Source organism: Salvelinus namaycush, chromosome 29 (genome assembly GCF_016432855.1).
Source record: "Salvelinus namaycush isolate Seneca chromosome 29, SaNama_1.0, whole genome shotgun sequence".
Classification (NCBI taxonomy): domain Eukaryota; kingdom Metazoa; phylum Chordata; class Actinopteri; order Salmoniformes; family Salmonidae; genus Salvelinus; species Salvelinus namaycush.
Window position 1 is genome coordinate 25,974,987 of NC_052335.1, and position 22,615 is coordinate 25,997,601.

General features: G+C 40.5%; 1 protein-coding gene, 1 long non-coding RNA gene and 1 pseudogene across 2 annotated transcripts; 1 reads left to right on the top strand and 2 right to left on the bottom strand.

Annotated features, from left to right (window-relative positions):
* Nucleotides 1-435: 435 nt before the first annotated feature.
* Nucleotides 436-3,317, top strand: LOC120024201 (akirin-2-like). Its single transcript, XM_038968387.1, has 5 exons — nt 436-955; nt 1,650-1,793; nt 2,014-2,163; nt 2,253-2,324; nt 2,456-3,317. Exons 1-5 carry the CDS (start codon nt 778-780, stop codon nt 2,464-2,466), a joined length of 555 nt encoding a protein of 184 aa, XP_038824315.1. The 5' UTR covers nt 436-777; the 3' UTR covers nt 2,467-3,317.
* LOC120024200 lies at nt 3,092-15,538 on the bottom strand (annotated as a pseudogene).
* LOC120024202 lies at nt 10,916-14,205 on the bottom strand. Its single transcript, XR_005472812.1, has 6 exons — nt 13,806-14,205; nt 12,806-12,934; nt 11,908-12,156; nt 11,683-11,803; nt 11,491-11,584; nt 10,916-11,380 (listed from the first exon to the last, which is right to left on the bottom strand). It is a non-coding gene; the product is annotated as an uncharacterized LOC120024202 (long non-coding RNA).
* Nucleotides 15,539-22,615: the final 7,077 nt, after the last annotated feature.

The window sequence follows — 22,615 nt, forward strand, 5'->3', positions numbered from 1 at the left end:
TCACATCCGTTACATGAAGATGCATCTTTAAAACACTTGTAAACCTAAACTACATCACTATCGGGAAACTGGGCCCTGAACAATCGAGAATAGGTCTACCACATAACTGTTATTTACAAGAACAATAAAATTAAATTGAATCCGATTTGCACATTCAGAAATGAGACCATCCTTTACAATGACCGGAGGATACCTTTTCAAACGTTCTGTTCTTGGTTAGTGATTAACTAATAGCTTTATTCAAATTCTTCAAATCGTTTGAACGTACTGGAGAATTTAAATTTGGTTGGTGCTTTTGGTATTCATGGTTTGTGGGGAATGTAGTGCAAACGCCCAACTATTGGATATGAACGAATGAAAACTGTATGGCAAATACACTACATATACCAGCACAACAATCGTTAATTGCGCATGCCCATTGGCTCAGAATTTGACGCCATGTTGGTTGTCATCAAGGAAAGAATTTGTCAACGACACTGGCAGAAGGAAATACGTGTCCGAAATCTACTATCATCTGGTTGTATATAATAATTCACCTAAAAGGATTGACTAAATTCATTTCAACTAACACTCGGCCATTACAGGGTCTGCGATTTGGATGCTATTAAGACTCAAAGAGGCGAAACAACAACGCCATTTGTTTCTAACCTGAATTTTCCTTGAGGTAACGTTAGTCGGAGAAGAACGGCCCAGTCACTGGAACTCTGGTTGTTGTGCCCTCTGATAGCGAAAACCACAGCTTTCTCGTTTTTATAGCGAGAAGATATTGTAGACGGAATGGCTTGTGGGGCTACTTTGAAAAGGACTATGGATTTCGATCCATTGATTAACCAGGCGTCCCCCAAAAGGAGGAGATGCGCCCCAATGTCTCCAGCCGCTTACACCTCATCACCCCAGAAATATCTGCGTATGGAGCCCTCGCCATTTGGAGAAGTGTCGTCCAGACTCACAACCGGTTAGCAACATTTCATAGCTACTAGATTTGAGGCATGCATGGGAATTTATTCATGAAATGTGTTAGGGTACCTTCGTGGGAAGTTAACTGACAAATCGTTAGCTGGCTTGGAAAACTCAATTGGCTTAACGTTACAACTAGTAACTTACCTACTGATAAGCTTGTAAACACTTTGTATGTGTTGTTGGCTAGCTTGTGGTAGCGACAGACATACTAACTGTCCATAACTGTTGTTTGCTAGCTGGCCACCTAGCATGGCAGCTAGGTCGGTCATAAACCTTCAACCAACAAACTAAGCTAACTACTGTAGCTAACGTTAGCCTAGTTAGATATTTTAAATGAGCATCATTTTACATTTAGCTGAAACACTTTACCAGCAACATAGGATGATGCCATGTTACCATATTTTGTCATTATAATACTGTAACATGGCTAGGATTGGCACACCCCTTGTTTCAAATGGCTGTGCACAGGAACTGCCTCGGGAGGGCTTGGGATGGGGTTCTCATTTGCTAGGGAAGTGGCTAACTAAAGTTTTATTGCTTCTCTTCTCAAATTAAGGTCATATTGTGGTTAGTTACTTGAAGTATAACTACACTAACAATGTATATTACTAGAGTATGTTGTGCAAATGATATTTGGAATAATTGTTTAACTTGCCCTAACCAAATCTTGCCCTTGTTCTCCAATCCAGAGCAAATCCTGCACAATATCAAACAAGAGTACAAACGGATGCAGAAGCGAAGGCACCTGGAGAACAGCATTCAGCAGACAGAGGTCTGTTGTCCCCTGGAGTCACAACCGCATAGCTCCATCCTTAGTGGATCCAGTCTGCCAGGTATGTCCAGTCTGCTTTTACTCAGGAAGGACATCAGTAAGAATGAAGACATGTCTTAGGGTCTTCATCAACTGGATACCATTGGTTGTCCCACAACAATTTCTATCCCTTTTGTAAGCTTGCAGTTGTATGCCTCTTGGCTTCATTTAATGTCAGAATTATTTTAGGGTAAGTGGTTTAGAGAACGCTCCCTGATAATATACACTCATTCTCCATACAGGTACGTCCTCTGGTGCTGTCTCCCCACCTAGAAAAGAGCAGCCTCTGTTTACCTTGAGACAGGTTGGGATGATCTGTGAACGACTGCTTAAAGAACGAGAGGAGAAGATAAGGGAAGATTATGATGAGATATTGACAACAAAACTAGCAGGTATGTCAGAGAAACTGTTTCTGTGACTTGTTTTCTGCAGAAGAATGTATTGCGCAATCCATTTGTCTGACCTTTTGCTCTTTTTGCAGAGCAATATGATGCTTTCGTTAAGTTCACTCACGATCAGCTAATGCGGCGATTTGGAGAGCAACCTGCTAGCTGTGAGTAACAAACGTATTTTATCAGCGACATGCCTCCCCCTTGATAAACACCCCTGTCAATTCTGTACCGTGCTGAATGTTGACCTTTGTTTCCATTAATCTGTATTTATAGCTGCTCTCTCTCCCTCCAGATGTTTCCTGAGTGAAACCCCATGTTTGATGGAATACCAGTTTCCCCATTTTATTATTGCTGAAAACTCCCCAGCTGATTCTCTGCCAACTGTATTCTCCAGAGACTCAGTGGGTCTAGTTGAACTTGTAGCAGTGCCATATCTCCCCTGTGGCCACAGGCTGCCTCAAACTTCTGTCAGTGGCAACTACGTTCTCTTCGTCTGGAATTTGGAATGTGTCCCAGATGGCACCCTATTTCCTGTATAGTGCACTACTTTTGATTAGTGCCCATATGGCTCTCGTCAAAATTAGTGCACTATAGAGGGAATAGGGTGCAATTTTGGATGAAGCCTTGGCCTGCTCCTGGCAACGCATATATGGACCTCTGCTACCTATTACTCTACTAGTGGCCTCTGTTGTTTTCATTGCTGTATTGATATTTATTCAGGGTTTTTTCTGATGCCTTTGTTAGTGACCTGCCATTCCCAGCTCTGCTAGCCTTGTCAAGCACAGACAATGAATAACAAGTTGGCATTATAGCCCAAACAGACTGGCACAGGCTATGACTTTTCTGCCACAGTTTTTGTTCCATAAATATGTTTGTTGCAAAGATGCCACATTTTTTTAGCAAATCAACATGCATCTTTGCAGGGGGTGGTGGTCACTACAAAATAGTGGATAAACTAAGGAAGCTTCTGGCCTAGACTCCAGAAGAGGACATCCTGGCCTTTTATCAGTTGTGGTTAGATTGTACTGGTAAATGACCTATGTACATTATGTAGTTTTGCTTGACTTTTGTTCCATTTACTTATCTTTTAATTCGCTATGTAGATTAATGGGGTTGGGAAAAGCAAAATAATAAAAGCTATACATTAAAGGGTGTTCTGGTTTGACATTGTGGTATTTTTCATAAGAAAAAAATGTAGTTGACATCTGGCAATGCATAATAGTTCAGTAACAATGCCATTAAAACATTGAGGGTCAACAAATGTATTTTGAATGTTCATTATAGATAATGAGTTACAACAATGACTTTCAAATAACATGAGATTGTCAGCTGTGTATATACATTTAGTACTGTGACAAGTGGAATGACTGACAAAGATTCATAACTATTGTCCATGACTAACAGCAGTAACAGTCAACAAAAACAGGTATTTATTTTCTATGCCTCAGCTCCACAAAATATTGAAGTATAAGTGTATTTTTAAATCCCTTCCCTTATGCTCCAGCATTAATGATAAATTATTAAAGTTCCTTGCCTCGGGCAGGTCCAGCTCAGTGGTCAGGAAAGGCCATAAACCTTTAAGTTCTTCCAGGCCTCAAACAGTGATCAGTTTCTGCTTGGTATCCTTGTCTGCTCTTGGAAGCTTGGTGGTGTCTTGTTTTGGGAGTCCATACAGGTATATGGAGATGCACACCAGCATTGCTCCACTGGCAAAGTTAACAGCTGAAAGAAAAGATGGTTACTGAAAACCTGCAATGGACTATAAATTCACTCACAGCCAAAATATGTTGGTCAGATTCTATTTTTATACGATATATTAACACAGTGTCAAAGCCCAGTGTCTGAACAGTAACTCATGATAGTCCCTGCCCACAGAGATCAACTCACTTATCTGTAGCCCAAACAGAGCGACAGATGCCACAGTAGAGAGAACGATGGCGGCTGCAGCAGAGAAGCCTTTCATGATATTGTCTGTGTACTTCACCACCACTGATGTGTACAAACCACCCACACTGGCCAGAACTGGAAGGATAAAATAACAAATGTAACTTAAATGTACAAGACAAATTCAGGTTAGGAAAATAAAAAACGAATTATAATAAACATCCCCAGGCATGGTAGAAAAGCAAGAAAACCTTAATTGCATAAAAATCTGCCTTGCTTGCTCTTTGGGGTTTTAGGATGGGTATCTATATAGCACTTTGTGAAAACTGCTGAAAAAAACAAAACATGATTGTGTTTATGTATCAAGCTTGAAATTTGACTCACAAACTACAAAGCACACCTAAGGCGTGTAACCGTAGAAGAAGCCTTTCTGTATAACCTGAGTACCCTCAGTCATGTAAACACCAGCGAGGGTGACCACGATGCCAGACAGGTACATCTGGATGTTCCGCACCCATAGAGATGTGTCTGAGCTCTTCAGGACTTTCTCAAAGTACACACCTGCTCAAACAGAAAGTGACACCATTAAATATAACCTGCCATTACCGTCATAAATGATGTTATGGATTATTAAAGGTATGAAGATAAAAATGAAGATACATTACCTGCAAATCCGGAGCAGAATACAGCGACAGCAATGGCCATGAACCCCCAAAAAGGGTTCTGCTCAACCTAATAAGATTAGAACATGTGTAACACCCTTATCAAATCCTTGGATTCTAAACAAGCCATTATGAACCCTGAATGCTGATTGGCTTATATCAAATCATATACCACAGGTATGACAAAACAAATATTTTTACTGTTCTAATTATGTTGGTAACCAGTTTATAATAGCAATAAGGCACCTCAGGGGTTTGTGGTATATGGCCAATATACTATGGCTAAGGGTTGTATCTAGGCCTTCCGCGTTGCATCATGCATAAGAAAAGCCCTTAGCCATGGTATAACTGCCATACAGCGTATTCAGAAAGTATTCAGATCCCTTCACTCTTTCCACATTGTTAGGTTACAGCCTTATTCTAAAATATATATTTAAAACAAATTATCCACATCAATCTACACACAATACCCCATAATGACAAAGCGAAAACAGATTTTTTGAAATTCTTGCAAATGTATCTAAAATAAAAACGTATTCAGACTAGAGGTCGACCGATTAATCGAAATGGCCGATTAATCGGGCCGATTTCAAGTTTTCATAACAATCGGAAATCGGTATTTTTGGGCGCCGATTTGCCAATTAAAAAAAAAAAATGTACACCTTTATTTAATCTTTAACTAGGCAAGTCAGTTAAGAACACATTCCTATTTTCAATGACGGCCTAGGAACGAGGCAGAACGACAGATTTTTAACCGTGTCAGCTCGGGGGATCCAATCTTGCATTGATTACATTGCACTCCACGAGGAGCCTGCCTGTTAGCGAATGCAGTAAGCTAAGGTAAGTTGCTAGCTAGCATTAAACTTATCTTATAAAAAACAATCAATCAATGACTGTCATTGCTCCAATGTGTACTTAACCATAAACATCAATGCCTTTCTTAAAATCAATACACAAGTATATATTTTTAAACCTGCATATTTAACTAAAAGAAATCCAGGTTAGCAGGCAATATTAACCAGGTGAAATTGTGTCATTTCTCTTGCGTTCATTGCACGCAGAGTCAGGGTATATGCAACAGTTTGGGCTCTTTGCGAACTAATTTGCCAGAACTTTACGTAATTATGACAACATTGAAGGTTGTGCAATGTAACAGGAATATTTAGACTCGTGGATGCCACCCGTTAGATAAAATACGGAACGGAATAAACGTTTTGTTTTCGAGGTGATAGTTTCCAGATTAGTCAAAGGTATATGGTTTAGAGAGAAATAGTCGACGCGTTATAATTCCTGTAATAACTTGCGGCTGAATTTGAAAGGGGTTCCTTCGTTATTTTACCGTTCATGTCTTCCATAGAGAATGTCTTGATCTACTTCAAATAAGGTTTGTGTTTCGTGCAGGCTTAAACCGCCTCGACGATTTGATACCCGTGTAAATCTCACTAGGATAAGGTAACGTTTGTCAACATATTTTCATAAATCCACTCTACAATTTGTTTTATTTTCGCTTATATTTAGCCAATATTGATCAGAGTTACCTTGTCCTATGGATATCTACACAGTTATAAAATTGGCACGGTGATGTAAGCCTACACGAAACACAGACCTTATTTTAAGTGAATCTAAAAATATCCTATGGAATAAATGAAGGAACCGCTTTTCAGATTTTGCTAGGTGTCATGGGAATTATGACTCGCACTTTGGTTGTCAATTCTTACCATGCCCATTATTAAAATAGGATTTCCTGCATATAGAAATTAAAGTTTGTTTTCAACATTCATCACAAGTAACTTAAACTCTATTTTTATTCAAACAGTTGAGAGTATTTGTCTCCTAAGCAGACTCTTCAGTATCATTGTCACTTCAGAGCTGTGTGTGTATTTATGTATTATATTAAGTTAAAATAAAAGTGTTCATTGTTCATTCAGTATTGTTGCAATTGTCATTATTACAAAAATGTGTGTATGATATATATATATATATATATATATATCTATATATAAATAAATAAAATCTAAATTAATCGGTATCGGCATTGAAAAATCATAATCGGTCGACCTCTAATTCAGACCCTTTGCTATACTGTTTCCATTGATCATCCTTGAGATGTTTCTACAACTTGGAGTCCACCTGTGGTAAATTCAATTGATTGGACATGATTTGGAAAGTCTATCTGTATAAGGTCCCACAGTTGACAGTGCATGTCAGAGAAAAAACCAAGCCATGAGGTCGAACGAATTGAGCTCCAAGACAGGATTGTGTTGAGGCACAGATCTGGGGAAGGGTACCACTAAATGTCTGCAGCATTGAAGGTCCCCTAAAACACAGTGGGCTCGACCATTCTTAAAATGGAAGCCGTTTGGAACCACCAAGACTCTTCCTAGAGCTGGCACCCAGCCAAACTGAGCAATCGGGGGAGAAGGGCCTTGGTCAGGGAGGTGACCAAGAACCTGATGGTCACTCTGACAAAGCTCCAGACTTCCTCTGTGGAGATGGGAGAACCTTCCAGAAGGACAACCATCTCTGCAGCACTCCACCAATCAGGCCTTTATGGTAGAGTAGCCAGACGGAAGCCACTCCTCAGTGAAAGGCACATGACAGCCCGCTTGGAGTTTGCCAAAAGGCACATAAAGGACTCTTAAACCATGTGGAACAAGATTCTCTGGTCTGATGAAACCAAGATTGAACTCTTTGTCCTGAATGCCAAGCGTCACATCTGGAGGAAACTTGGCACCATCCCTGCGGTGAAGCATGGTGGTGGCAGCATCATGCTGTGGGAATATTTTTCAGCGGCAGGGACTGGGAGTCTAGTCAGGATCGAGGGAAAGATGAACGGAACAAAGTACAGAGAGATCCTTGATGAAAACCTGCTCCAGAGCGCTCAGGACCTCAGACTGGGGCGAAGGTTCACCTTCCAACAGGACAACGACCCTAAGCACACAGCCAAGACAACGCAGGAGTGTCAATGTCTCAATGTCTCAATGTCCTTGAGTGGCCCAGTCAGAGCTGGACTTGAACCCAATCTAACATCTCTGGAGAGACCTGAAAATAGCTGTGCAGCGACGCTCCCCATCCAACCTGACAGAGCTTGAGAGGATCTGCAGAGAAGAATGGGAGAAACTCCCCAAATACAGGTGTGCCAAGCATGTAGCGTCATACCAAAGAAGACTCGAGGGTGTAATCACTGCCAAAGGCGCTTCAACAAAGTACTGAGTAAAGGGTCAGCTTTTCTTTATTTTTATCAACTTGCAAACATTTCTAAAAACCTGTTTTTGCTTTGTCATTATGGGGTATTGTGTAGACTGAGAAAAAACAAACAATTTAATACATTTTTGAATAAGGCTGTAACGTAACAAAATATGGAAAAAGTGAAGGGGTCTGAATACTTTCCAAAAGCACTGTATACCACACCCCCTCGTGCCTTATTGTTTAATTAGAACATCATCAATGAACCAGTATACACTTGACATGCCCATTGGCTAGGTCTCCCTTGTACAATAAGTCTTCTGACCTCAAATGGGTGTTTTTAGATAAATGCAGGTTAAAAAAAATGAAAAAAAAGAATGCTAGACAAATACCAAGGGTACCTGGACTTTAGTGGCCTCTGCAGGTTTCCACTGGACCAAAGCAACACCCCCACACAGCATGCAGACAGACAACCACTGCAGCCTGCTGAGAGAGCGATTCAGCATTAGGACCATGCATAGGGCTGTGCACGGGATCTTCAACTGATAGGTCACCTTGGTAGGGAGATGCAGTGGAACAGTGAGCATATGTACCAGGAAGGAAGTATACAAGTCAATTATTAATGTGCAGTTTTCTGAAGAAATCATTTAATTTCAAGTTAATACCTGATACACAGCTGCATCAAGATTGCTCAGGGCAATGAAGGCCATGTTATTCTGAATCGCATAGACCACAGAGGGAACACTCAGTTTCAGCAGCTCTTTTGGACTCTGAAACACATGTTCAACTATGGATGCTTTTAACCTGCCAAAGCTGCCAGCTTCTCTGCAAGGTGAAAATTAAGACAAACATATACAAAAGTTGAGCAACTGGGGCATTAATTCTTTCAACAAAATACTCAATACAAGGCAGGGATTGACATTTAAGGTCTGAAAGGCACTCGCCTATCGGGCAAGTCAGGAGTATTCTTTGTTTGCTCAAAGATTATGATCAGTTTAATTAACGTAGCTATTTTCACCTACACACAGGAGGAACAACAAATACGACTACTGGAATTCTTTGCATGTTGGTAATCAGTGAAAAAAATATATATATATATATAATCTGCCTAATGGGGCTACCAGAGGGTAGGCTCAACTTGCAACTGCTCAGGTCACTTGCCCGGGCAATATGGCAAACCATAATGTCAATCCCTTCAAGGGTATTCTATATATTTATTCAAGGCTGAGACCACTTGGATAGCAATCACTTGTTTAGTTTACACATGGATTAGGAACATTATTTGGTCTGTCATGAAAACACAGGATATAGAATAGATGGCAAAGCTGGGCCCTAGATAAAGCCTACTTACTTGGTCAACATCCCAAGGCTCAAGAACAATTTAATAACCTCTGTGACGCATACTGCTGTTGTAGAGAAGTACATAGCTGTTGATGATATTGTCCTTGTGTATCGTAACACCACAGTGTAAGTTGCTGCCACCATTGTCATCACTGACAGACAGTACACCTTGAACACCACACTCACTGGCTCTGTGGAGAGAGGACAGAGAGTCTTGACAGCAGAAAGTGTAAAGTTGACAGCAAGTAGGTCAGTGAGGCAAGAAACCAGAAATCACACATACTAGGCATGTTCACACTGCACCTTAGCCCAGGGCTAAGAGCCTGCTTAGTCCTGGGCTAAGGGAGATTTTAGCCTGGGGCTAAGTGAGTGTTCACACTTGAACATTCTAAAATGGGCTAGCTGGCCCTGCTCAGGAGCAAGGTTAGCACTGACTTTTCGGGGCTAGCCCCAGAAACATGATGCGAAAATAGCCAGTGTGACAAGGGGTCAGAACAACTCATTTTCATTGTCCAATCAGAAAAGCTGCACTTAATTTGCATATGCTTGTGATGCGTTCTGTAGCTATTTTGATAAGTAAATGTATACCCTTTCATCCTTCCATCTGAGGACAAAAACCTGACAAAAAAAAACAATACTTTCATCTGTGAAAATACATTGGTTGCTATGGCCAACAAAAACAGGTGTTATGCAGGCTGGCTAACATCTCACATAGGCAGCTAGCCAACTGAAGCAGCAAACTCCCAAGTATGGGTAGCAGGCGAGTGGGTGTGTCAAGTCTCCCAACTCTACAGCTGGAAGGGCAGCAAATGCTCAATTTCACCTGTGTGAAGCTAGCCACAATAAGGAAGTCACAATAGTGGAATTTGGGTTTTGCATTCAAAATGAAAGTCCCCCATTGAAAGTGATGCACACCTTTATTTAACTAGGGAAGTCAGTTAAGAACAAATTCTTATTTACAATGACAGCCTACCCCGGCCAAACCTGGACGACGCTGGGCCAATTGTGCGCCGCCCTATGGGACTCCAATCACGGCCGGATGTGATACAGCCTGGATACGAACCAGGGACTGTAGTGACGCCTCTTGCACTGAGATGCAGTGCCTTAAACCGCTGCACCACACAGGAGCCTTCCAAACAATAGAATCAAGCCATATTTGGACTAGATGTGGCTAAAAAATCAAAAATGAAATACAATTGTTAACAGATAAAAACTTCAAATCCCCACATCTGCATTGGGGGCATACTATACAGCTTATACTAGAGATTGTGCACCCATGAAATGGAGTATCAGCCTACTCGGTGACACCCACAGAACACAACTATGTAGAGGTTACACAAATATTAGCATCTTAGCTCTTACAGTGCAACTCTAGTGCGAAATTAACCACATTAAGCCTATAATACGTGTCGACTGTTGAACTCATATTGGACAGTAGAGCCTAAGCTAGAGATTTTTCACCCATGAAATGGGGTATCGGTCTATATAAGTGACACCCACAGGACATAACTGTGAAGAGTTTTCACAAATATTAGCGTCAATGCACTTATTGGGGGGACTTTGAAACCGGTGTGAAACTAGCCACATTAAGTTCACCACTCAACCAACAGTGTATTGAACATTCATCTTGCAATGTACAGCCTTACCTATGGATCTTAGGTCCACGGTTATCAGCCTACTCAGTGACAGTATTTAAGATACCCAATAATAACAAATTGCAACAGAAATGTTTTATTCAGTATTTATTTAAAGAAACAACTTTCCAGAGGGAAGTCAAACGCAGTAACCAATTTGAGCCAATATAGGAGAAACTGACAAATTCTTCCCTGATCTCTTTTTAACAAGACAACCGAGCAAGCTCCTGGAAAATACACAAATCAACATACACCCATGAAATGTAGAATAAAGTAAATTGAAGAATAACAGTTCACCCATCAGGGCTGCCCCCACCTGCTCTTTACGAGCTGCAGGCTGTTCGAGATTTTGTTCTGACCAGATTCTAATACTCTTGGTAATGTTGAGCAGTTGATTAGTGAAAAAATCAGTGTGGTAGAATGGTGACTGAACAGGACATCCACCTCCCTGTCACACTGACCCTCAAGGGTGATCCTGGGGCTGCAGATAACAGCACTGTTCACTTCCCCCTGTAACCATATGGATATTTTAGGTTTCGCATTGATTACTAAATACTTTCACACATGCACACTTAAACATATATTGATGACATTTCTACCAATAACAATACATAACATACCCTGTGGGTTGCCTGAAAGTACTTATTTGCCTCCACACGGCTGAACTGATGGAGTGACAGCCACTGGGCGTCCAACCTTGCCTCTGCCCCCATGCTGAAATAATTGAGGTATTAGACACCTATAATTTGTGGTCTGGATAGTGCACATGCAGAGAAAATAAGGAACAATCACATTAAAATCTAACATCTTACACTGTGGATCACAAGGCCAGCCATTGGAGGAGCAGGTGGGGCTGCAAGAGGGGGTCCTGATGGGGGTGCACTAGAAGTAGTTGTCCTGGAGATCTGGCCAAATCTTGCCTCCACCCCCATCCTGAAATGAATGCATTAGACACTTCATTTGACTGGACTATGCATAAATGCAGATTTTTTGTTATTGAAAAAAGTGATGATTAAAATGAGAAGTTATCTTCTTACACTTTAAATCCCAGCAGAAGTAGACCTAGTAGCAGCCATGCACCGCAGTCCCTCAAACGAAGTGTCTGATCAGCGTGGCCAAAATTGCAATCCCATAATCATCACTCAGGTGTACTTTATTGTGGGACCAGGGGAACCAGTGGGAAGGCACAAGTCACACCTAGCTCCCATGCTTGGTCTTCATACTCCAATGCCAGCTACTACTGGTACTTTGGTTCCTTTACGACGTGGGAAGTAATGTACAAAGACCTGCAAATAATTACAAGTAACATTCCAGGGTTTTAGTCCTTTGCAAAACATGGTCGTGGAAATTGTGATTTTCACTTACGTCATGCCTTTATGCTACTAGTAATGGTAATTAAGGATTTACTCAGTCCACTTCAACAGAGCCGCATGGAGGAGTTCTTTAAACCTTTTCCCTGCCTGATCGATGGATGGATTGTCTGTAAAGTTGTTTACCAGGAGCTAAGAGACAGACAATGGCAGGGACAAGGCCTTGTGGTAACACAATCCCACAAACATCTACCTCCAGATGTGGAGCTCTGGCTCCAGGAGAGTGGACATGAAGCCAAAAGTCAGGTCAGCATGACCTGTGCTACCAGCTCGGTTTGACATGGGCACAATATCATCCACTAAGGCACAAAGATTAGAATTACCGACCACCAGGACAAACTAAGGAAAGAAAGTTTTTGTAACAATAAACATTTTAGAAATACATATCCTCAAACTAAATTAAGATTGTGGACTGTAGGTGATGCTGTGAAATACAAATAATAAGGGGGGAATAAAACTCAACTATTAAACCAAGGAACATGCAATACAAAAGAGAAATCCTTATTTCTAGTATGTCCATTTTTTTAAGCATTTAAACAGTTATGCAAATTAAACCAATTCTTACCTCTTTACCCAAGATCTCTCAGCCGCGGCAAGTGGGACTTGTGGCACTTGGGGTGTGGGTTGTGTGGTGATTGGGGCCTATTGTTAGCTCTATGGCGGGAACCATATGCATACATGAAGTCTTGCATGACTGAAAAATGAAATGTCATTAAACATGATTTTGGGCCACATATCACTGACTACATGTCATAATCAAGCTTTACCGCTTGCCCTATAATAAGAGCAGTATTTTGATTTCAGTAACAATTTTCTTACATGAATAAAAATAAATATTTTGAATGGGAATGTTACAATATATTGTTGAACATACTCTACAGGCATATCAAAGTTCCAGAGTTGGATCTCTGCTAGTTTTAAAGTAATGCCAATTTCTCTCTATAAAATGGACCATAGTAGGCAATCACAGCCCTCCTTTTACGTGTATCATTGCACATCCTGCAAATCACCAACAGAGGGTGCCAAATACTGTAGGCCTGTACATTTTGAATGACTAATAACAAAGAAACAAACTATTGATAACTGTCTACTTGAACAGAGTAAAACTGTAAATGAAGGTGAATTGGAGAGCCTATGGAACCGTAATGCATGTAACGCAGTGAGATCCTCATCTCATTTAAATATTGAATTTAGGCCTCAGTGTTGGGGTCAATTTGAGAAATTATATTCCAATGCAATAATTTAAGAGGTAGGCTTATCTATTTCCATTTACTTCTAAATAAGCGGACAAGGAGAAGCTATTTATGTCAAGTTCTCTCCATTTTGTAAATTCAAATCACTTCCTGAATTGACTGACTTCAATTCACATTGACCCCAACATGTCACTGTTGGAGCTACAAACATAAGCATTTCGCTACACCCGCAATAACATCTGCTAAATGTGTATGTGACCAATAAAATTTGATGTAGGCCTATTAAATTAACAACATAGGCAAACATACAAAGAGTACTAGTAACAACAAAATTGACCAATAACAAAAGCACTGTATTGACACCCTTCATACCTGATAAAGCAATGAGGCCTCTCTCCAATAATTGAGATCAAGCTGAAAGTTGAATCGCCAAGCTGAGTCAACCAAAGTGTGTGTAAATGTTGTCCCATTTCTCTGGTTAAGGGGATATGACACCCCTCCCATTTTACAGGTAGGCCTATCAAATTAGAGATTGGAAGGGAGGTTGTGTAACTGGAGGAGCAAAAATTAAAGTCCTACTTCAGTCTCCTTTTCACTTGATTTACTTAAAAAGGCACATCTCAATCGGTGGTCCAGGTATCCTCATGACATGGCCCAAATGGGGGACGCTTCCTCTTTTGTTCCTCAAGCAAAGGGTGAGGTCGATGACATTAGCAGGCACCATCAGACCAACTCTGTGAATGCCCTGGCCAATTCTTTGAAGTCTGCAGTTGTGCCTAAAAAAATGTAAACACTATTTTGCTTACATGTTTTTTTACTCTTTAGTGTGTACTTTACTGTATTTATACTTATATCAGGCCAAGCGATTGACTTTATGCATTTTTGGCACATGTCAAGGCGGGCGTTGGGCTGATTTAAATGTGTAAAGCTGCATCACCATTAGGATAATATAGGTAATGAACAACTATGCCAGTCCATCATGGATTACATTGTCTTTGAAGCAGTTCGTCTTTCAAATAAAATTAGCTAAGACGCTAATATTTGTTTACAAACTCTAGTTGTGTTCTGTGAGTGTCACCGAGTAGCATACCTTGTCCCGGACCTGCTGTTTTTCGACTAACGCAAATTCCACTATTGTGGCTAGCTTCACACAGGTCTCAATTTCCGTCGATTTTCATTAATTTATTCTGTTGACATTTATCTAGATATTACCATCCATGATAATATTGTTACATGCTTTTGCCTGGATCAGAAAAGTTGATGTCTCGTCCGTGAACAGCATTCTCTGTGCAGGGGCAAGATCACATTTCTAAAGTGAAACCTTGTTTCCGAGGTCAGAGAAAGGCAGCAATGTCCACAAACATTCACAAAATGCTATGCTAACAGCAAGGGGACCTAATATGCTAATAAATGCCTTACATGTAACAAATGGTCTCGTGGCTGAGAGATTGTTGGTCGCATCAGCAAGTTGTGTTTGTCCGGTTGCCCAGGGCTTTGGAATACAAGTGTGAATCCAGGGATAAAGCTTAACAATGCAGTTTGAAAAGGGCTAATGTGGACGGCCACTTATTGACGTGATTCTTTATTTTCTGAATTCGTTTACAAAAACAATCTATGCAGCCGGGCGATTTTGGTTTAGCAAGAACCACCTTGTTAAATCTGCACCTGGCTAACTAGCTACATAGCATTTGCGCTTCCACGATTCAGACGATGACTCTTTTCCGTCCGCAACATAAAACACACTTTAACTTGCTAGCAAATAAATTCATACCCAATAATATTACTTATTTAAACGCTAGCTTGCTGCGTTTAGTTTCGAAACATTAGAGACTAGCTAGCTATCTAACGTTAGCATTGCAAGTAGCTAAGAATTGCAAATTTCACTTACCGTTAGCCATGGTTAGCTAACTTGATTGTTATGGTGCGTTGTAAAATGAATGGGTATTTAACGTTGAATAACAAACGAACCAGACTTCAAACCATTGTCATCTGTCTGCATCTAAGATGCATCCAGCTGCAGTCCCGGAGCCGAGCCGCCTGTCAGTAAACCAGCCTGTCACCAAACGTATCACAAATAGAACAATGAGACTGATTTTTCACCGGATGTATAAATGTCAAGCATTCGCTTGATGTTCGTCAATGATATAATGGCAGTCCGCAAACCAACGTTACATGTGCATGCCGACAACTTTTTTTTTTTTTAATCTTTATTTAACTAGGCAAGTCAGTTAAGAACGAATTCTTATTTACAATGACGGCCTAACCCCGACAACGCTGGTCCAATTGTGCACCGCCCTATGTGACTGCACATCAAATTCAGGAACTTAAACACCTGCTCCCGTGTGCCCACTAACTGGGTCCTTGGATCCATCTGTGAAATGTAGCAATGAGATGCTCAACCTAACAGCCTTTCAACCTTACCCAAAATGCTAATGACAATTTTTACGGCATATATCCAAAGGCATCTCACCTGCCTCCACTAGCAAGGCACATACAGATGTTGATTTAAACGCACCAATACATATCCTTAAAGCTATTTACTGGATTCTGTCCAGTTTCTGAAGCCAAGTCTTCGCCACTGTTCCATAAACTATACACCTGCAATCAATTGTCGTCCTGATCAGAGCTCTATAAATATCCATTAACGATTGTCTATCAGCACCCCATTCGTAACCAGAGACCAAGCGCATAAGATTCACCACCTTCTTACACTTTGTTTCAACATGTATGACATGACTTTTCCATATATATATCACTCATTGAACCATAGACCCAACTATTTGTACTTAGAAATCCTCCCCCATAGGCTGTCCATACAGAAACACCTGTATATTATCAGCAACTTTCTTCTTCGAGAAGAACATACAATTGTCACCACTGACAATTTAAAATCCCAGTCAATCGACAATCTTTCAACATCCACTGTAGCTTGTTGAATAGATTTGATCACGAGAGACATTCCTTCCCCTCTTCCAAATAGCTCCATCATCAGCATATAGGGAAGCCCCAATACCCCTACCTACATTCGAAAACACATCGTTAATCATAATGTTGAACAAAATAGGACTGATATTACTGCCTTGAGGAATACCATTGTCAACTCTAGGCATCAGATAAAATTGATCCTATTTTAACTTGAAGAGCAATTAAATAAGGCGGCCAAAACCCAGTTATATAATCTCCCTACCAATACCAAGTCTTTCCATATTAAATCAGTAGGCCTTCTCTCCACATAGCGTCATAAGCCTTTTCAATGTCAAAAAAGACAGTAGACATTACTTCTTTCATGACCAGAGTTTTTTTCAACTTCATTTCTCACCTTTACTAATGCATTCAAAGTAGATCTACCTTTACAGAATCCAATTTGACATTGACTCAATAAACCTCTATGTTTCAGGAAATATGACAATCTATTGACTATCATCTTTTCCATCAGTTCACACAAGTTAGAGGTCAGTGCTATTGGTCTATAACTATCAGCACATGAAGGGTCCTGACCAGGCTTTACAAAAGGTAATATTACTCAATTTTTCCAACCAGAAGGTCTAAGGCCCTCACTCCAAATCTTATTAAATAAGCCCAGGAAAACCTATTTGACCTCATCAGGTAGATGCTTAATCACAGCACAAATGATCATGACCTGGGGCTGTATATCCACAGCCTATTAAGGCTGAACGCATCTCATGTATGGTAAAAACAGCATCCAAGGAAGAGTCAACAGTATCCCTTTTCTTATACACATTAACATGAGCATTTAAAATCTCCCACCTGCGTTGCTTATATACTTCAGCCAAATTAACCCCACTATGTACCCTAGCAAATGTCTTTGCCAACAAGTCAGCTTTTTCTTTATCAGTTACGGACAATTTTTGACCCACAATCAAAACTGGAACTCGAGTGGGCTTGCTTCTTCCAGTCATCTTCTTCAACATAGACCATACATCCCCCAGTTCAGTACCCCTGACGATTGTAGAGCAGAACTGTCTCCATGCATTTATCTTGACAGACTTAATGATCCTGCATTCTAAAGCGCTCTTCCTTTGGAAATCAACTAGATTCTCAGGAGTCATATTCCTACACAACACTCTGTAAGCCCTATTTCTTTATTGAATAGTCGCAGTGCACTCTTGTTAGGAATTTTATGAATAATGACTAAACAATTTCTACATTTAGATAAAACTATAACTAATTTAAACTCTAATCCTGTATTATTATATCTGATTAATAATGTTAATTCATAAGGAAGGGATTATGTAGTATGAACAAGGAGTAATTAAAACATAATAAACACCATTCCAACTTAGTTAGAGAGGTTTGTGCTGTGGGTTATAAAGTAAACAAAAAGGATGGTTAAACTATGGTTGAACTGACCCAACTTAGCCCTGAGATGTTTAGATAAGGCAGTGAGTAACTTTTTAGGTCTTACATTATCTTGAGTTGTTTGCTAAAGTGGTAATAAATATAGTGAGCCTTCAGGAGAATAAATGATATTGTGTGTCATGTGAGTGTCTGGTGTCTGGTGAGTTGGAATGAACTTTCGAACCCGTTTTATCTTGGTCAAGAGGAGGAGCTTTATTCTGTAACCAATGACGTCATATTTTGTATATAAACTGTTGTTTATGGTTAAATGGGAGCGTGCTCTGAGAATAAATACTATTATCTAATTTTAATAAGACTGTACTCTGTCTATTTTATGTTAATAAGTATCTTACAAATTCTTAGAAATAGACAGATTGATTTTAATTAATGAGTACATAAAGGAATTATGAAATTCCTCTAACAACTCTTCAGTCCACAAAGGAACCACCTTCCCTTTCTCACCCACTTCACACATTGGTACATATAAATTTGCAGCACTCAAACTCAGAGGTCACAGAGGCAGCACATACAGCAACCGGCCTCTCTAAAGACAACTGTCCAACAGACTTTAAGCAATGATCACCAAACTTGTCCCAGCCTGCTTTATGAAAGCCCCATCTTCTGAATGGTACTCTATCTGGAATAGTACATCACAGTTCATGGTACACGAAATCAAGAAATGATCACTTCCAACAGTAGAATCATTCATTACATTCCATTCACACATAGATGTAATAGTTAGAAGCCATTGTGAGGTCCAGGCAGTATGTAACCCCTCTAACATCCCATCGTTAAGACATATTAATGCTCTTGTTTCCATCATATCTTCAACAATAGTACCATTAGCATCTACAGTGCCTTGCAAAAGTATTCGTCCCCTTTCGCATTTTTCCTATTTTGTTACGTTACAACCTGTAATTTAAATGGATTTTGATTTGTATTTCATGTAATGGATATAGACAAAATAGTCCAAATTGGTGAAGTGAAAAAAATTAAATAAACTTGTTTCAAAACATTCTGAAAAAACCCACCCAGGAAAAGTGGTGGGTGCATATGTATTCACCTCCTAAATAAAATCTGGTGCAACCAATTACCTTCAGAAGTCACATAATTAGTTAAATAAAGTCCACCTGTGTGCAATCTTTTTTTAATTTGACCTTTATTTAACTAGGCAAGTCAGTTAAGAACAAATTCTTATTTTCAATGACGGCCTTGGAACAGTGGGTTAACTGCCTGTTCAGGGGCAAAACGACAGATTTGTACCTTGTCAGCTCGGGGATTTGAACTTGCAACCTTTCGGTTACTAGTCCAACGCTCTAACCACTAGGCTACCCTGCCGCCCCAATCTAAGTGTCACATGATCTGTCACATGATCTCATATATATATATATATATATATATATATTTATTTATTATGTGTATATATACATAAACACACCTGTTCTGAAAGGCCCCAGAGTCTGCAACACCATGAAGACCAAGGAGCTCTCCAAACAGGTCAGGGACAAAGTTGTGGAGAAGTACAGATCAGGGTTGGGTTATAAAATCATATCTGAAGCTTTGAACATCCCACGGAGCACCATTAAATCCATTATTAAAAAATGGAAAGAATATGGCACCACAACAAACCTGCCAAGAGAGGGCCACCCACCAAAACTCACGGACCAGGCAAGGAGGGCATTAATCAGAGGCAACAAAGAGACCAAATATAACCCTGAAGGAGCTGCAAAGCTCCACAGCGGAGATTGGAGTATCTGTCCATAGGACCACTTTAAGCCATACACTCCACGGAGCTGGGTTGGGCTTTACGGAAGTGGCCAGAAAAAAGCCATTGCTTAAAGAAAAAAATAAGCAAACACGTTTGGTGTTCGTCAAAAAGGCATGTGGGAGACACTGGTCAGATGAGACTAAACTGTAGCTTTTTGGCCATCAAGGATAACGCTATGTCTGGCGCAAACCCAACACCTCATCACCCCAAGAACACCATCCCCACAGTGAAGCATGGTGGTGGTGGCAGCATCATGTTGTGGGGATGTTTTTCATCGGAAGGGACTGGAAAACTTGTCAGAATTGAAGGAATGATGGATGGCGCTAAATACAGGAAAATTCTTGAAGGAAACCCGTTTCAGTCTTCCAGAGATTTGAGACTGGGACAGTCTCCCTAAGCATACTGCTAAAGCAACACTTGAGTGGTTTAAGGGGAAACATGTAAATGTCTTGGAATGGCCTAGTCAAATCCCAGACCTCAATCCAATTGAGAATTTGTACACCAGCAAAACACAGTTTTGCCTTGAAGAATGGGCAAAAATCCCAGTGGCAAGATGTGCCAAGCTTATAGAGACATACCCCAAGAGACTTGCAGCTGTAATTGCTGCGAAAGGTGGCTCTACAAAGTATTGACTTTGGGGGGGTGAATAGTTATGCATGTTCAAGTTCTGTTATTTGTCTTATTTGTTTGTTTCACCCCAAAGAAATTGCATCTTCAAAGTGATAAGCATGTTTTGTGTAAATCAAATGATACAAACCCCCCCAAAAATCTTACAACCTGAAATTTTAATTCCAGGTTGTAAGGCAACAAAATAGGAAAAATGCCAAGAGGGGTGAAGACTTTCGCAAGCCACTATGTGTGCTTCCCCATAAAATATTATGTGCATTAAAGTCGCCGCACCATATCCCTCTAGAGCCCAATTTCATCAACATCAAACATCGCTACAGATAATTTTTACAACCCATGTCAAATAACTTTATATTACTACCTGCACTGTAGATTTCCACCATCACACATTCATATGGGACAGTAATATTACGATATACAAGACCTTCCCTTATGTACGTAGCACACCCGCCACCCTGTCCAGTTGATCTAGCAGATCTGATTGAACAATAACCCGGAATAATAAAATCAAGATGTGGTCTAAGCCATGTTTCTTGAACACATATCACATCAGGTTTGATCTCTAAATCTATTACATATTTGTTAAACTCCTGACCGTTAGCAATAAAACTTCTGGTATTCCACTGAAGGATAACAAAAACAATAATTCTATGGGCTCCTGAGTGGTGCATCAGTCTAAGGCACTGCATCTCAGTGCTAGAGGCGTCACTACAGACCCTGGTTCGATTCCAGGCTGTATCATAACCGACCGTGATTGGGAGTCCCATAGGGCGGCGCACGATTGGCCCAGCATTATCCGGGGTAGGCCGTCATTGTAATTAAGAATTTGTTCTTAACTGACTTGCCAGGTTAAATAAAAATGATCATACTTAGACATTCCATCATTAGTATTATTAGGAGTCAACATATCTACAATCATGGTGACAGTTACTTCTAAAAACTCTGTTGCTGCTTCCACAAAGATCTTCAACCAGGCAGTTGATCTTTCCACAAACGCAGTCAGGTTGATAACCTTTAAAATGAAGGCTATAAAGTCAATTTTATTAACTATTAAGGTGTCCTTTGAAACAACACATTTGTGAAAGCAAGATTTCTGAACAGGTCTCGTATCCGTGTCTGGACCAACATAGGCAACATTTCCTACAGTAGGTACACTTATTCCAGGACTGACCCTATCATCTCCATCATTTTGCCTGGTTTAGATCTTATCCGTCGGAAAGATATCAGTTTGTCTCTGTGAATGGTTTGTCCTCTGACAAATCAACTGTAGATTTCGGTGTTCCTCAAGGTTCCGTTTTAGGACCACTATTGTTTTCACTATATATTTTACCTCTTGGGGATGTCATTCGAAAACATAATGTTAACTTTCACTGCTATGCGGATGACACACAGCTGTACATTTCAATGAAACATGGTGAAGCCCCAAAATTGCCCTCGCTGGAAGCCTGTGTTTCAGACATAAGGAAGTGGATGGCTGCAAACTTTCTACTTTTAAACTCGGCAAAACAGAGATGCTTGTTCTAGGTCCCAAGAAACAAAGAGATCTTCTGTTGAATCTGACAATTAATCTTGATGGCTGTACAGTCGTCTCAAATAAAACTGTGAAGGACCTTGGCGTTACTCTGGACCCTGATCTCTCTTTTGACAAACATATCAAGACTATTTCAAGGACAGCTTTTTTCCATTTACGTAACATTGCAAAAATCTGAAATGTTCTGTCCAAAAATTATGCAGAAAAATGTATCCATGCTTTTGTTACTTCTAGGTTAGATTACTGCAATGCTCTACTTTCCGGCTAAAGCACTAAATAAACTTCAGTTAGTGCTAAATACAGCTGCTAGAATCCTGACTAGAACCATAAAATTTGACCATATTACTCCAGTGCTAGCCTCTCTACACTGGATTCCTGTTAAGGCAAGGGCTGATTTCAAGGTTTTACTGCTAACCTACAAAGCATTACATGGGCTTGCTCCGATTTGGTCCTGCCGTACATACCTACACGTACGCGCTACGGTCACAAGACGCAGGCCTCCTAATTGTCCCTAGAATTTCTAAGCAAAACAGCTGGAGGCAGGGCTTTCTCCTATAGAGCTCCATTTTTATGGAATGGTCTGCCTACCCATGTGAGAGACACAGACTCAGTCTCAACCTTTAAGTCTTTATTGAAGACTCATCTCTTCAGTAGGTCCTATGATTGAGTGTAGTCTGGCCCAGGAGTGTGAAGGTGAACTGAAAGGCACTGGAGCAACGAACCGCCCTTGCTGTCTCTGCCTGGCCGGTTCCCCTCTCTCCACTGGGATTCTCTGCCTCTAACCCTATTACAGGGGCTGAGTCACTGGCTTACTGGTGCTTTTCCATGCCGTCCCTAGGAGGGGTGCGTCACTTGAGTGGGTTGAGTCACTGACGTGGTCTTCCTGTCTGGGTTGGC

What these genes read in the sequence shown, in the direction of transcription:
- LOC120024201 (XM_038968387.1), top strand. Translation starts at nt 778, where the DNA reads ATGGCTTGTGGGGCTACTTTGAAAAGGACTATGGATTTCGATCCATTG. An exon ending in TAGTGGATCCAGTCTGCCAG is followed by an intron (nt 1,794 to 2,013) that starts GTATGTCCAGTC and finishes TTCTCCATACAG; the next exon opens with GTACGTCCTCTGGTGCTGTC. An exon ending in ATTGACAACAAAACTAGCAG is followed by an intron (nt 2,164 to 2,252) that starts GTATGTCAGAGA and finishes CTCTTTTTGCAG; the next exon opens with AGCAATATGATGCTTTCGTT.